The 16,329-nt window shown below is 59.9% G+C and overlaps 1 protein-coding gene across 8 annotated transcripts in view; it reads right to left on the bottom strand.

Annotated features, from left to right (window-relative positions):
- GSE1 (Gse1 coiled-coil protein) overlaps window positions 1-16,329 on the bottom strand; it is a 103,979-nt gene that overhangs the window by 31,659 nt on the left and 55,991 nt on the right. For 5 of the 8 annotated variants that reach the window (XM_032464488.1, XM_032464490.1, XM_032464489.1 and 2 more), the window contains one exon: window positions 3,535-3,753. The exons of 2 other annotated variants lie outside the window; for them this stretch is intronic. In XM_032464488.1, coding sequence (XP_032320379.1) covers window positions 3,535-3,753 — 219 coding nt within the window. Of the gene's footprint in view, window positions 1-3,534; window positions 3,754-5,956; window positions 6,043-16,329 lie in introns of those variants that run through there. One more of the 8 variants, XM_032464491.1, reaches the window with a different exon arrangement.

Raw genomic sequence — 16,329 nt, 5'->3', positions numbered from 1 at the left:
GAAGCCAGAAGCTGAAAGCTAGGTTTTGTCCAGCGGCAGCAAGATGGATAGAGAGCAAAGGCCAGGCCTGCACTGGGGACGCAGTGGGGGACTGCCTGGCACACAGCAGGCAGCTCATTAGGCCATCACCACCGTGATTAAGGAGGGAACAGCCCTCACTGGGGCTACCTCCTCACACACCTGGTGTCAGGTGTGAGGTGCCGTCCAACCGCCAGCTCATTCAGTCACCAAAACCAAAGAGACACCGGGCTGAGCGCGGGAGCCGGTCACGGGGCTGCACGAGCCCACAGGTGGCAGACATCCAGACAGCAGACTCAGAGACAGATCGTGGCTGCCGGGGCTGCGCACGGGTGTGGGGACGGGGTGCTTTTTAGGGGCTGACAAAAATGTTCTGGAATTAAGGGTGATGGTCACACAACTCTGAATGCAGGAAAACCCACTGAATCGTATGCTTTAAAAGATCAGTTTCAAGGGATGTGAATGATATCTTAAGAAATTAACAGGTTTAAAAAACTCACACCTTCTCCCCCATCACCAAGCCCAGCAAACGTCCCCCTTGGGCTCTCTGGAGGGGCAGGGCACGGGGTCTGGGCCCTGCTGGCTCTCCCCTCGAGCCCTGACTGCATCCAGGCTTCCAGAAGCTGACAGCCCCCACCTCTCTCTGCACCCACCCCCACCCCACCACCAAGCACAGACCCTGCACCACTGTGGTGGGTGCTTGGGGGTGGGGCCGAGGCACCCCTCCCCCAGCCAGGGCCATGCACTCGGGCTTGCCGTCCTGAGTCCAGGTATGTCCACTTGGAAAGGCTTAAGATGCAGCAGCAAAGGACACACACAGGGCACATTCTTGCCACCTGTGTGACCTGAGGCTCACGCCTTGACCTCTCTGAGCTGCAGCTTCTCCATCTGTACAATGGGCCAACTCTGGGCTGCCAGCCCAATCTATAGGCAGGTGAGCTGGCCAGTCAGCACTGGGGCGACTCAGTGCGAAAAACGGGGGCCAGGTGTGGGTGTGGCCCAGAGGATGCTCCAAGGAGTGACTGAGCTCATGCCTTCAACCTGAGGCCCCAGTGGGGTTGACCAGATGGAGCATCACAAATAGCGCTCTTTGCTGCTACTTTTAACTCTCAGACTTTGCTTGTGGCCAGAAATGGCGTGTGCCCAGGACACACAGCACGACTTCATACCAGGGCGGCCCAGGGTCCAAATACTGCTCCCCAGGTGCTGAGTCCCCCAGGCCTTGGCCTTCTCATCAGAATGATGGGGTTCACTTTGGGTCAGCCCGCCGCAGACACCACCCTCTGAAGACAGTATGAGCTCGGGCCAGCGTGGCTCACCCCTCTCCTTCTCCTGACCCTTTGCTGCAAAGTCCCTGGGCACCCTTCCCAGAGCACCACGCAGAACACTCGGATACAGCTGGGGGAGCAGGGCCCTCCCAGCGGCACACTCTGTTCCTGGCCAGCGAGGCTCGGCAGCCTCTGCCACACTGGCTGCCCACTGGCCTGTCACTCGAGCCGGACACTGGAGCCAGCCTGGGGCAGCAGAGAGGGGACAAAGGCCATCAAGGCAGCTTTGCTCTGTGCCTGAGGCCCTCACATGAGCCATGTCTGCAGAACTCGCCACTGCCTGCCCTTGCACCGCCACATCCTCTGTGCATGAGGGGTGTCACCCCGGGACGAGCCCAGCTGCCAGCAGTGGACACAGCTGGTGGATGAAGCCCTGACACTCGGGGGTGACTCAGCCAGATGGAGCCAGCGTCCTCCCACGTGCTGACGGCTGTCTCTGAAAGCCGCACCGGCCCTGTGTCTCTGCCTCCTGGGATGCCAAGGAGGAAGTCAGTCAAGTCTGCTGGGCAGATTCTGCCCCAGGGGGGCTTCTCGCAGACTCTGAAGAAACCCCCAGGTCTCAACCCCGGCTCAGGTTTCCCACTGCAGACACTTCTCCTGTGGGGCTTGCGGCCAGCCTGGGACGAGTGCTCGGGGGGGGGGGGGGCCTGCACCGGGCCAGGCAGGGTGCTCACTGCCTCTCTGCTCTCCAGCTGTGTGGTGTGCGGTGGCCCGGAACGGCAGGGCCTCCGGACACCAGCGGGGCTCCTGCCTGCTGGTCTTGTCCACATGCGGTCAGGGCGTCCCCTGGTGGGCGTGGAGGCGAGGAGAGGCGTGTGTGCAGGGACAGGGAAGGCCTGTCTGTCTGGGTGGACAGGGCAGCCCACTGCAGGCGGATGCCCGTGGCAAAGCCCATCCCTAGCAGAGCAGGCCCCGCACGTGGCCTTTCCTCCTGGGCCGATATCCACTCTGCCCGTCAGTTCCAGCCTATTCCCTCAACACTTCCTCCTCCACCAGTAACCACGGAAGCAGGAAGGGCCTGGGAACAGGTGGAATTCAGAAACTGGCAGATGCCGAGCCCACCCAAGTCAGGACCAATGTCCGTTCTGCAGAGCTGGAGGCCTGGGGTCTGTGAAAACAGAGTTCCCGCACTCATGTCCTCTGGGTGCCCAAGAGGGCCGCGGAGCCCAGGATCAAGCCTCGAATATTCAGGGCAAGCAGAGCATCCAGGGTACCCTCTTCCTCTGCCTGGGAGGTCGACTCCCTGCCTCTAGGCAGTGAGCCCAGAGGGTGTCTGAGAGGCCTGCACCAGAACCCGCAAGGACCCAGGCCTCCTGGCAGCAAACTGCTCCTGCCACCCTGACTCATCCAACCAGCAGCCCTTCACCAAGACAGGCTGACCGTCACCCCTAGAAGTGCTCAAAGCCAGTGCTGTAGCAAGTCTTGTGGTACAAATAGGAAGGCTGAAGTTCAGAGAGGGTCCGTGTTTGCCTAAAGTCACACAGCACATCACTGCCCAAGTGACACCAGGGGATAGGGCTCTGGATTGCTGGGGGACACTTGTCCACGCCACCACAAAACTCCAGCCTTGGGGGGTTAAGCTGTGCCCCTCCGCTCTGGGACAAGGAACGTTTCCAGAGACAGCATGCCCTGCCACGTCTGAGGTGGGTATCAAGGCCTGGAGTTCCTGGTCTCCCGGGAAACATGACGCCTGGGAAGAGGTTCCCCCAAGCAGGCTGGGGGCTCCTGAGGCGGGCAGCAGGGCCCAGCACGCCCTCCGAAGTCGCCTGGGGCTCCCGTGGCCCAGCACGCCCACCGCCTCAGCCACGGGCCACCGGACACCCCCGCAGTGGCTCCCGGAGCCCAAGAAAGACAGAAGCAGCAGAGCGCGCGAGAAGCAGGAGCAGAGCAGAGGTGCCGGGGATGGCGGGCTCCCAGGCTCCCGGGGCCCGGGAGGGCCTGCAGGCAGACAGCGCTGTCCCCGCCGGGACCGAGCAGCCCGAGAGAAACAAGAGTAGACGGGGCTGCAAGCATGTGGGCGGGCCGGCCCTGCCTCCGGAGACCTTCAAAGGCGGCGCGGCTCGTGGGAACAGCTGCGTCCCGGGCACCTGCCCCTCGCAGGAGCTGGCGAGGCCTGGGCAGGAAGGAAGGGGCTGCTCTCGCTCTCTCCCCCTCCCTCGTGCCGCAGCCTGGCAGGCGCGCCTCTTACCTCTGGGCTCCTCCGCCTGTTTGGCGAGCTTGCGCAGCGCGGCGGCAAAGCTGGAGGACGGCGCGGCCTGGGCCGACAGCGCACTGCTGGTGGCGGGGCTGCCGCTGGGCACCAGGGCGCCATTGAGCGGCGAGGGGGTGAGGGGGTTGACGGTGGCGGTGGTCCTGGTCGCGGTGGAAAGCATCCCTAGTGAAGGGGACTTGGGCTCATGGCTCATGCCTGAAACAGGAAAAGAAGAACCAGAGGTCACCCAGAGAGCAGGAGGGCCCAGCACCAGAGCGGGGTCTGCAGGGCCCGGGACCGGCACCAGCAGGCGGCATGCAGAGACGGCAGGAGACCCGGGCAACCCGGCAGGACAGGTGAAGCAGAACAGAGCCAGCGCTGCGGAAAGACTGGAGCCTCGCCCCGGCGATCCCCACCCTCTAAGATCCATCCACAAAGAACCCTGTGCCCAGGACCCTGGTGATTTTAGAGGCCAAACAGCTCGTGCCAGCACGACCCGTGGCACGACCCCACCACCTCCCCAGGGCAGCATGGAGATTGGAAAGCGCCTCCTGACAGGGGTCGGGGGAGACGAGGTGCGGGCCCACATTCCTGCAAGAACTGCAGGAACACCCGCAGACAGAAGGGCGGCATCGGTGCTGATCACGAGAACAGCTCACATTAGAGCACAGCCTGCCCGGCCGCCTGCCTGGCACTCTGGAGAGGCTGGCTCTGTACTGTGCCCATCTTCCAGAAAAGGAAACTGAGACTCGCACAGGCAGGCAGCACAGATCTAGGATCATTCCAGGGGATTGGCCAGAGCCCTGTGTGCCACCAACACACCCCGCTGAATCTCAAAGCCACCAGGGACCCGGCAGGTCTGCACTGAGAAGGCAGCTCGGAGGACAGCAGCAGGCGGAGAGCACAGCTGCCCGCAGACTGTGCCGGGGCCCCGCCCACACAAAAAAGACTATAACTGTGGGTCTGCACTGCCATCCGCGGAGAAGCCCCCTTTCCCCCAGGCTGGCTGGCCGAGGAGCTGCCTCCCACATGGGGTGACATCAGACGCCTTCCCAGGAGCCCCCAGCCTTTCAAGTCCCAAGGAGGCTGGACCTTCTCCAGCCTCACCGCCCCATCATAAAGGCCGGCCAGGCCCCCTTGTGAGCGGGCGCAAGCAGCACCATAAATAAGTTTTCCATTAACATCTCCTGCCTTCTCGGGGGCACTGGCCCAGTCCCCGTTCCCTCACCATGAGTACATGCGAGGGGCGTGAACCCAGGCCCACGGCCTCACAGGGGGCGAGCCAACGGGCGGGCGTGCGCAGGGAGAGGCAAACCAACTTGCAAAGCCTCAGACGGAGACCTCAGGGGAGCAGCTCCAGGGAAGAGCATGGGGTCACCTGGAGAGGGGTCCGGGGGAGGCATGGAAGGGGAGGGCGGACACAAACACAGAACATTCAAGAAAATAACGTGGCAGGAACGTGTGCTTCCCCCGGCAGAGGCCCCCACCCCAAGAGGCTCTCTGCACCCCCCAGAGCCCTTCTCATCTCTGCAGGGTTCTGTGTTCAGTCCATCTAAAGTCTAACTAGAACCTGCTTCTTCACCCATCCCCATGGGTGGCCAGGTGAGCACAGGAGATCCCCACAGGTGGGCCCCAAGACCTGCCCTGCCCATCTGCTGCCCCCAGAACTAGCCAGGAGAGGCTGCAGGCCCCAACACACATCCCAAACACTGATTCTTGGACAGCCGGGCTAAGGTCGCCATCAGTTTCCTGCCAGGCAGGTGGGAAAAGAAGTCTTGGGGGCATGGCCAGGTAAACGGCCATGGCAGTGGGGGGTGGGGGCTGGGGCATAAAAGACAATACCGAGGCAGGCGCAAGCTCGAGGGAACACCATTCTCCTGGGAGAGGGTCTGTACCTCGGAAACAAAGGACCCCCACAAGAGCCCCTGCGCCCACAGCCAGCAGGCTGGCCTCCCAGCTGCTGGCGGCCACGTGGGCGGTGCCACGTGGGAGGGGGAGGGGGACGGCACCGGCAGCAGCAACCCCGTTGAGCAGCTGGGGCAGCGCTGACCCGAGGCCTGACCCTGTGTGTCTTCCTCTTTCTGGAAGAACTGGGGAGAAGGTGGGAGCAGGGGGTGGGATCCACATGCCCACAGGCACCGCAAGCCCAGCAGGGAACGCAACAACCCAGTGGGGTGGGGGGTCCCTGCCCCAGGAGCCCGATGGCTAGAAAATGCAGGTTCCTAACAAGAGTCCTTTCTCAGCCAGCCTGGCACCCAGCCAGCTGTTGGAAGACCCTCAAGCACGACGGACACCGAGCTCTGGAAGGGCAGCCCCAGGCCCCTGTCGGTGCCCTCTTCTCCCAGGGACAGAGAGCGCAGGACTTGCACAGCTGGCCACAGCGCAAGGAAGCAGCAGGAGCCTAGAGGTCGGGGCTTACACCGAACAGGCTGCCAGACGCCGGGGCTCGAGTCCCAGCTCTGCGGCCTCTCGCTGTGCAACCTTGGACAAGTTACTCTGCCCCTCTGGTCTCAGCCTCCTCATCTGTAAGCTGCAGATAAAGACAGAGTCCCTTATGAAATTAATCCCATGAGGGGCTTCAGAGCAGGCCTGGCACACGCCAGGGGCCACTATTATCGTCATACAGCTAGTCAGCTACCGAGGGCATAACAAACCCAGGTCTGGGTGGGTGAGGGGCTTGGCGAATCCATACAGGTCAGGCTCAGCAAACTGGGACCCGAGCTGATGAATCTGTGCCACCTGCTACTAGCCCCCCCCCCAACCTGGGGGACCAGAGCTGCGATGAGGAGAGGTGACTCGGTGTCAGGAGTCCGTGTGCTGTTTGGGATGGGCACCCCTCACCCCAACCTGAGAGCCCTCCCTGCCACTGTCCCTTGCTCCTGACCAGGCCGGGAGCTGCACAGCCCAGCTCTCCACGTCCCTGAGTGGCAGTAGCTGGTGGAAGTTAACACACAGGACACCCCAAGACAGAGGGGGACCAGAGCTCTCGTCTTGCTGCCTGCAGGGACAAGGACATGACCCCAACACGAGCTGATCTGGGCAGCCTAGGAGTCATCCAAGTCTCGCTTGGGACCAGACACCCTCAGTGGATCAGTGGGGTTCTATTTTGGGGGAGGGTATATACAACGAAACACCGCCCTTGCAGAGACCCAGTCCCGGCACAAAGCGCACCAGGTCCTGGAGGTCCCACCAGCACTCGGAGGAAGGCACCACCATGCGGGGCTGCCCCGGGGACAGTTCAGCAGCACACCTAAGACTCAAACCCGACTCCCAGGCCCAGATACACGTCCTCACCACTCATGACACCACCTGCCAAGGCCAACCTGTGATGCCAGACCACAGATGCAAACACCGTCAGAGCTGGGATTTATGATGGGGGTTCAGAAATACGTCCAAAGTCTGTCACTCATGCCTTCAAGAGGTGGAGACAAACCCTCTTCTCTCAAACGTGCGCCAGACGTCTCAACTCTCCTGCTGAATAGGGTACAGCAGAGGTATGGAGTGTGCCTGCCAAGGTGAGGTCATCAGAGCCCCCTGGCCACCTCCCTGGGCTCCTCAGGACTCCTCTCTCTGTGGAGAGCCCCACGTCTGGGGAACTGAGCAGCCATGTGGGGCACCATCTTGGCAGGTGCTCACTCCTCTGACCCCGGGAGTCATCAGACGAGATGGTATCAAAGACGGAGCCAGAGCCTCCAGGCCAAGCCACTCCCAAATCCCACATTTGGGTTTGGGGCAGGTTTTTACGCAGCATCAGATAACTGGTCCAGTGAGCATCATGGCATCCTCCATCAAGACCCTCAATCTCTATTTTCTTTCTTCATGGACCCCAAGTTCAACCATCTCCATATACTCCTGTGTCTTTACCTAGAGCTTCCAAACAGGCCCCTCTGATGCCATCAAAGGCCATTAACCACCTCCCCGTTCTTCCTGGCATTCCTTCAAATCCTATCAACTCTAAGAGAAAAGCATTACTGTGCCCATTTTACAGATGGGAGAATCCAGGCTTAGGCCCTTGGGCCAACCCACAGTCAACAGCAGGGCTGGGATTACCTGACCATACATATAGCTGGTCAGGTCCCAGATACACACCCATTCTGGGGCGGTGGGAGAGGGGCTGGCTCTACTCTGCCCCACAGCCCCCACTACACGCTGTCATGAGATGGCCGGGGGAGGGGGAGCAGGGATGTGACCCAGGCCACGCGGTCCTCCCGCCTCCCAGTGACCCGTCTGTCCCCCGAGCCCAGGGAGCAGATGTGAGGTCACTGCCTAGTGGCCACATGACAGGCTGGCCAGCTGGGACCTGGGTGGACACACTGTGGTGGCCAAGTGCCAGCGCTGGGCAGGATGGTACAGAGGTGCTGGAATAAGCAGGGGACAGCCACGGAGCAAGTCGCAGGTCAGACTCCAACACACCAGACGCCCCCAAGGCTGTTGGGGGTGGGCTCTGGTGGCAGTAAGAGGAGCAATTTCCTCGTTTTTGGCCTTTTTACCTCCCTATGTTCTACCTTTTCTGTAGCAAACCAGGGTTTTTTTGTTTTTGATTTTAAAAGGGGGCCCTCAAAGAGACAAAGACTTGCCTCACGTGGCTGGTATAACCAACAGGAGCATGGGGCACCCCCCAGGCTGGGGCCTCCCACTGGCCGGTCGCAGGAGCCCAGGGAACTGGGGCTGGCCCCCAACCCCCACCAATGGCCTTAGCCCTTCCTGGGTGACCAGGGTCTCAGCAGGAGGGTCCAATATCTGCCTCCTGCCTCCCTGGGTCAGCTACCACCCGAATGTCATTGTCACCCCTTACAGGCATCCAGTGACACTCTACCCCCAGAGTCTGTCCTCCCTCTCCTCCAAGCCTGGAACCTGCTGCCCAGGCCCCACCAGAGGCCTGCAGCACCCGGTGTACAGCCCCCCTGGCCTCCTAGGGGTCCCCCAAAGCCAGCATTCTTGCTGTGGTGTCAGCTGTGGGCCCTGGAGCAGCTTCAAGCTGGGGAAGCTGCTCTGCTGATGTCAGGTCACTTAAAATAGAATTCCAAATGAACAGCTTCGTTAGGGGAGTCTAAAATTAGCATTCCTCCTCAGCAAGTGTGCATCAGAATGGCCGGGGAGGGGAAGCGGGGGCTTCGGGACCACCGGCAGCCGGGGTGACAGCTCCCTGGCACAAAGGACATGGAAGGACAAAGGCCAAACTCGAGGGACCCAGAGCCCAGTAACGGGTCACCCTGGACCTGCTGGTAACTGACACAGCCTCCGGGAGCCCACCCCGACCTCTGTGCTTCACCCACTAGTCACAGGCTCGGAGTCACTTCAGGGTTGCTCTGCCCCCTGCCCACCCAGGTGTCCTACCACTGAAGCCAGGCAGGTGCCACCATGACATAATGGACACCCCAGGGGCAAGTAAGGGGGACAGTGGGCCTCAGGGCAGCCCCCAGAGCAGGGGCGCCTACCCCCACCCCGCCCTCATTAGAGAGGTATTTATTAACTTCTGCGGTGCCTGGCCATGGGCTGAGTTGTGTCTACATTATCAGCTCATGTAAATTCATTATCCTAACAGCTGGGAACAGGCTCCTGCAGCGTGAAGGCCAGTGATGGATGAGGCCCAGGGGCTGGGGCGGCCCAGGGCAGGGACAGGGACGGGGCTCCCTCCCCGCTGTACCAGCCCCAGCATGTGTGGAGCTCAGATGGCCTCCCGGCCTTCCATCTGCATCACATGCTGCTGACCTCCTCTGGACAGGTGCCTCCTGCCACCGCTGGCTGCCCCCGCGACCCCCCAGGAGAAGAGAGCCGCCACAGCCAGATGCCCAGAGGCAAACGCAGCCGCAAGGCCGAGGGCAGGAAAGGAGAAGCCCCCAGCCTGGCAGCACCCGCAAATCAACTCGGCCCCTCAGACCGTGTCCCTCGGGTGGCAATGGCCTAACGCCCGTCCAGCACTGCCAGGGAGGCCCTCAGCCGCCCTGCTCCTTCCACCAGTGTGGTGGCTTCCATCATACTTTTTTCTCGTCTCTGCCTAAGTTTCTAGCACGGCCAGGAGCAGCACAAAGCTTTGGGGGGGGGAGCAAAGAAAAATCCAAGGGCAGAATGGTGAGCCCAGCTGGTGGCACAGAGGACATTTTCCAGAACCACCTTGTTCCCAATGCTTCAGAACAGACCTAGATCGATCGGGGTGCCTGCTGTCCGAATGCTCCGAGCAGCAGGACATGAAAAGGGGGGCAGGCCCCTAACACTCCATTAAACACGGCCTCGGCTCCCGCCCCCTCTGCGGCTCCCGCCCCCTCTGCGCTTGGCGGAGGGCGTTACTAATCAGCACGCAGCGGCCTCCCTCCAGCCCCCCGCGGCTCCTGTAATTACTGCCTCCTTTCATCCCGCTCTCCCTGGCACCAGACCTCAGGCCTGCTCCCTCCATGCTCTGTAATTACAAGCTAATAGCTGAGATGAATTTTCTGCTGGCTCCCGGTTCAAGCACCAATCCGCCCCTTCCCCCGACGGCCCCCCCTGGGGTAATTACACCCCACGAGGTTGGGCCCAGCAGGGCTTCACTTCCAGGCCCGCGTGCGCAATCTGGACTGGGTTTCTCTAATCACCCCTCTTGGTAATTTTTCATTACCACAGAAAGAAATGTTTGTGAACAAATACAGGGCGTCCCCCAGCTCGGAGCCCCCCATGCCCCGGCTCCCCCTGCAAAGAGGGTGAGGGTTCTGCAGCCCTGACAAGGCGGAGGTCACCTGAGCAGAGACCCTGGAAGGCGGCAGCAGCGGCGTGGGGCACCACGTGATCCCGGGAGCCTGAGCAGCTTCATAATAAATTCATTATTATATTTGTCTTCGGCTGTTCTGAGTTCACCCGCACGAAGCAGTTTTTCTTGGGGGTGGGGGCGGGGGAGGCGACTGGAAGAGTCGGGGAAGGTCTTGCTCCTAGATGCACAGGGGAGCCTGCTGTCCGCCTTAACGTTCTTTTCAACTAAGGTTGTAGGTTTCAAAGGGGACGGGGCTTCTTCTGGCCCTGAGTCCCAGAACTGGACGTACTCCCTAAGGCTACAGCCCGTAGCTGGCAGGCAGAGCCAAAGCCACGGCTAATTGCTGGAGCAGGGGCCGGCCCTAGCAGATGGCCTGGATCCTGACCCGGAACCAGAGAGGAGGGTGGGAGAGAGGGGGGGGAGGGGAGGGGAAGAAATGGGAGGAGGGGGAGGCCAGCCTGTGCGACCAGAGGGGACCCTGGCCCAGGAGTGAAATGAGTAACAAGGCAGCTCATTTTACAAGGAGTCTGCCATCCTCCCCCGCGCAGACCTATCTATCAGCAGCATTTATTAAGTCACTCCAGAGTAATGAGTGCAGGAGCCCATGAGCTGCAGGAACTGTCCAACAGGACCCCAGTCAATGAGAATGGGAGCCCAGGTGTGAGCCCACCGCCCAGCGCCAGCACCTCCGGGTGAGCTGTTGGCAAAGCTAATTTCTGGTGTCACTGGGCAGCCACCGCCAACAGGTCCAGCAATGCCCCACAGCTGCAAAGAGAGGGCAGCCACATTTCGGGCTCCTGCTGCAAAGCAGGTGGAGGTGAGAGGAGATCGAGGCCCGTGCAGGGGTTGAGGTTCAAGGCTGCAGACAGCCAGGAGTCCAGGAGGTTCCGGTGGAGGCAAAGGACGGAAGTCAGGCAACAGATGGCAGCGACATTTGATGGCGATTATCCTAAGGGCTGCTGCGTCTGGAGAAGCCTGGGATGGACAGATGAAGGGCTGGCGGCAGCCAGGGGGCGGCTGGGCGGCCTGGGAGGGGTGCGGGGTGGGAAGAGGCAGAAAACCTGCAGCCTCGGGGAAGCGCACAATTAAGACAAAAGAGGCTGAGAGACAGGGTCAAGGTTGGAGCCCAGGACCACTGAGGCGTTCCTAAACAGTGCGGGCAGTAACAACAACATGGCCTGGCTCTGCCCGGAGCATCAGTTACCCTTCGTAGCAACTTTAGGAACAGACCCTGAGCAGACAGGTCACCCAAGGAGCCTCTATACAACCCACTCCCTGCCCCCATTCTACAGACGGTTAAACAGAGGCTGGAAGAGAGTCGCACCCCTGTCTTTGGTTGCAAGCCGAGGCTGAGGAGCAGGGACGGGAAAACAGTTTTCCTTGCTGCTGTCCCGGCCACTTCCCTTTAAATGAGGAGACACTGGAAAGGACCCCCCTACTAGGGGTCACCTCCCATCCTGCAGGCTGCTGTGAGCACCCAGCCAGGGAGGAGGAATACATCTGACCTCGGGGTCCACCCGACCCCCGCGCCCCACATTCTGGCAGCCTGGGCTGGAGGGCACCCAGGACAACCCCAGGAGTGACTCCTTTGTGTGCCTGAGGCCCCTGAGCGAACCAGGCCACCTCCAAGCTGAGCCTCACTCACAAAGGAGCCCTTTGAGCAGAGCCTGGAGGCACAGGGTGCAAGATGTGGGTGGGGGTCAGAGGTGTCCAAGGCAGATGTCCCAAAGGACAGGAACCCAACTTGGCCAGGAGATGGCCACTGGAAGCCTTCAAGTTTCTATGGAGCGAGCAGCAGGCTAGGGCCAGCAGGTGGGGAAACAGGCCAGGAGGGCAGGGGTCAAGACCAGGTCCTTCCTACAGAGGGAGGAAACCTGAGTGGGGGACCAGACTTTGAGAAGAGGAAGCAGGACACTGGGTGTTAGTACAGCTCGTGCCCCGCTCCCCAGGTGAAGTGGCAGGAACGGAGGATTCAAGAGCGTTGCCCCTTCAACACTGAGTGAATGTTGACAAAAGCTGTCTGTGCAGGGCAGGCATCCCACCTGCATCTCTAGACCCGAAGGGCACACAGTAGGTCCACAGCCTGCATAGGCACGTCAGCTACATCTTCACAGGTGCACAGCCGACCAGATTCAACCTGGAGAAAGGCGACACCGGGCATCCGTGCTCAGGCAGACTGGTAACTTCGGCGGTTACGACAAAGGACTGCACCCTTGGTTGGAAAACCAGCCAGGAGACCTGGTCCCCGGCCTGGCTCCCCCTGAACCTCCCGGTGCGGTCCTGTCAGGTCACTATGTGGTCTGAGCCTTGGTTCCCCCATCAGTACTTTGGGTGGGAGGGGGGACTAGACAGGGGGTGCCAGAGGCTAAGCTGGCCTCCTTTCATCCATCCACCTGGTTTGATTTGGCTTGAAGTCAAGACATGTTTAAATGTGAATCAATGGACAGTATCTTAAAACTGGAAGTTTCAAGTCAAAAGACAACATAGTTTCTCTTGAAAAATTAGGAGCCACCAAATCAGAATCCCAAGAGTAGCAACTGTCCCTTAATCTGTCCCTAAGTCCCCAGGTTGCCAGAGGCCCCACTACACCCCACTGTCTCAGGCTGGTCAGCTCGCCCAACGCCGGGAGGTCTCTCCAGTCCAGAAGCGACGTGGGTTTGCCTGGGCGATGAACAGTGTTTGTAGGAGCTTAATAAATGCGTGCGCGACCAGGACACTCCACTCAGGTGCTAGTAACATCTGAATTCATCCAGATTCAACAGGAAGAGGTAACCCCATCCACCCTTAGCTTCAGAGGTGAGGGCCCACCAGGAAGGAGGCCGTGATCCTGGTGCGTGTCAACCACAGGCGGGTCCCACTTGAATCAAAGCCAGGACTTGCCTCAAATTACAAAATGTTTTTCTGGGGTAGCGGGTATAGCTCAGCAGTAGAGCACATGCTTGGCGTGCACAAGGTCCTGGGTCCAATCCCCAGTGCCTCCATCAAGAGGGGAAAGAAAGGTTTCTCTGCTTTTACAAAAGGTCCATTCTCACAATGGTTCCAAGTGGCAGATCAGATCCACTCCCCAGAAAAAAACCCCACTGAATTCTGCACTAACACCTTTCCCCAATATGTTCTACCTGGGCCAAAAGGATACTCAGTCCTTAATGGTGCTTCCACGGTCCAAGTTCTAACGGTGTTTCCTCTTCTGGGCTTATGTACCTTCTTCAAAGTCCCATGTACCGTTTCCAGACATCAGTAAACACCCCATTGGAAAAAAACAACTACCCTGCAGCCAAAATGGGCTTCCAAGTAGGGCCACCAGGGAAGAGCCTGCAGAAACAGTCACAAGCCACCAGCCACGAACTCCCTCGTCCCAACCCTGGCACACGCCGGGTCAAGCTGGTCACCCTCCTCTGGCCACAACCGTTCTCCAGCAACTGCTGCCCAGCCTAGCCTGCACAACCCCTAACTTCTCAAAAGGAACAAAATCCCCTCCACAGCGCCAACTGGGAACTTGTAAGGCTCCAGGCAGGACGCTGAGGCCAAAACCAGTTCCCACGGGTACCGGCTTCATCCCCCAGGACGCCAGGCCAGTGGCAAGGAGCGACCCAGTCTACCCCTGGGACCCGCTGCAGGGGCAACAAAACCCAAGGTTGATCAAAGGGCTTTCACTCCTCTGTAGGGGGAACGAACGACCTTGGAGGCCAAGGGCTGAGGGGCACAGCAGGCACCCCAACTAGCCAGAATCGGGTGCGTCAATGTCTGGGTTGTACAGGCGGGCAGAAGAGCAAGTCCCTGACATTCTTTCTGGAGGAATCTGGCAACATCTTTAAAGATCCGTCACCCAGCCCTTTCCCCTCTTGAAATCTCTTCAACAGATCAGTCCCGAGGTGTGTGCACACCCGTGGGGGTCCCCGTACGCGGCATGGACGCTGCTGGTGACTGCAGTACGAAACCCCGAGACCCGCCAAGGGCCCCGGCAGGAGAGAGCCCGGCACGGACACCCCGCCGCATACACTACCACATCAGGAAGACGTGGTCCTGCCCCTTTCCACTCGGAAACCAGCTGTTTGGTTAAGATGCACTCCCTGTGCTCATGTGACAGCTTCCCAGGTCTGGCACCCCTCCTTAGTCTTACAAAGACACATATTTAGGTGAAAACTGCACGTTGCAAAAAGCTAAGTTGATGTTTTCAGAAAGGAGAGGCCTGGACATCAATCTGACTTAAAACACACCACCTCAGCCCATGCTTCCGTCCCCCTCCATGTCCTAGCAGGGTCAACCAGAAATCCTCTTCAACAGACAGGGCCCCGAGAGCCCAGAGGGCAAGGCCACGGGGGCTGACTGGGGGCCTCAGTTTGCTTATCCTGTTAAATGGGAGCAACCAACCAACTAATGATCATGCAGCCCTTCCACCTCTGGCAGAAGTCCCTCCAACGTTCCCATCTGACGAAGAATTTTAGCTTTATCCACATCCAACTTTGTCTAGTCTAGCAAACCCTCATGTGTTTCAGGGAATACAGGAAGGCCTCACCTCCTACGTAAAAAAGTTACAAAACTGCCTTCAGAGATAAACGGACACCCAGAATTCAGTAGGATGAATTCGCTCATGTCCCTTGGTTTTCCATTTCATACAGAGGGTAGGTAGACAGACAGGCCCCGTGGTGCCTCCATTTCTCCCAGCTAATGGTCAATCCCTACCTGCAAAGACAGACAGCAAAGTAAGAGCACATCCCCATGTCACGTGTGTCGCACGAGGCAGTTGTCCCTCCTGCCCCCTAAACAGGCAGGATGGCGTGGTAGGAGGCGCCCCAAGCTCTGGCTCCGCTGGGGGGAGAGGAGACGGATTCACACGAAGGAGGCCCCCGCAGGCCTGGCCCTCCTCAGCGTGACACGTGGGTTTTCCCGTGTTTTCCTTTGGGACGGCTTAACCAGTCCCACGTCAACACCACCCAGAACGAGAGTCTGCCAGTCGGTACCTTTTATTGCTGCCTGTGGCCACAACCCACTCTGAGCACTGAGCACAGGAAGGGCGGGGCTAGGGGAGGGCTGCCGTTTCACCGCCCTCCTCCCTCCCCATTGGGAGGGGGACACAGTAAGAATTCGTGGTTTCAAGGCCCTGGGGGCAGGCGAGGCCCCAGGAGAAGCCGCCCACTCAGCCCCAACAGGAGAGGGTCAGCAGGGGCCCACTTGGCACTTTGAGCCTCTGGGTCTTGGGGGGACAAGTGGCCGCAGCCCCTCCCCACACCGGACACTGCCAGGGCGGGGGAACAGATCCTTCCAGGCCTCTGAAGTTAAAATCCTAGGAATCCTAAAGCCAACAGGACGGGGATGATCTGGTGCTGTTTCTGACAAACCTGGACACAAGAGCCCTCAGTGACAGGCGCTGCTCTCTCTGGGTGCTTTGAGAGAAAGCATTTAACCCTCAACAGCCCGAGAATGAGGCGCCCGTCATCCCTACTTGACAGATGAGGAAACCGAGGCCCAGAAGCAAAGCGCGCAAGGCTGTGGGGGTTGAGCCACAGGTGAATGCTAACGCCCTGGCCAGGGACTGCCCCACAGATCCACAGGAGGAAGAGCATGACGCCAGGGGCTCATGCCAGGTCCCCAAGGTTTTCAGCCCTTCCCCTGCATGGACCCCTTCAGGGCAGGCATGCAGTTTACGTACGTTCCGTCATAAATCCTCAATTCCGAAAAGGCCTCTGCACCCCCAGTCTACAGGTGGGAAACAGCTGGTTACGGTGGGAGGACCTACACTACGGCCTGCCCACGCGGGATGCCCCCCCTGTCCTGGGCCTGGCAGCAAAGTCACGGCAACGTGCAACTCTTCACACAGGTCAAGTTCTCCAGCTGGAGGAACCAGTTCCAGAACGGGAAAGCTGGGCCAGAGCTCCAGACAGACACAGAAGCCACCCATCCAAATCCACCTCTGCACTGGACAGCCTCACTAGGAGAGGGGCTCCCAGCTCACCTGGGGCAGGAAGGACACCTACCTTCAGGATTTTACCCGAGGTCAATGCAAAGCCCCAGGCAGCCAGAGACCCAGTAACGGAGTCTCCGGCACTGTTTATCCACTGCCTGCCCAG

This window comes from Camelus ferus, chromosome 21 (genome assembly GCF_009834535.1).
Source record: "Camelus ferus isolate YT-003-E chromosome 21, BCGSAC_Cfer_1.0, whole genome shotgun sequence".
NCBI classification, from domain to species: Eukaryota; Metazoa; Chordata; class Mammalia; order Artiodactyla; family Camelidae; genus Camelus; species Camelus ferus.
Note: the sequence above shows the minus strand (reverse complement) of the source record. Positions and strands in the feature narration are given on the sequence as shown.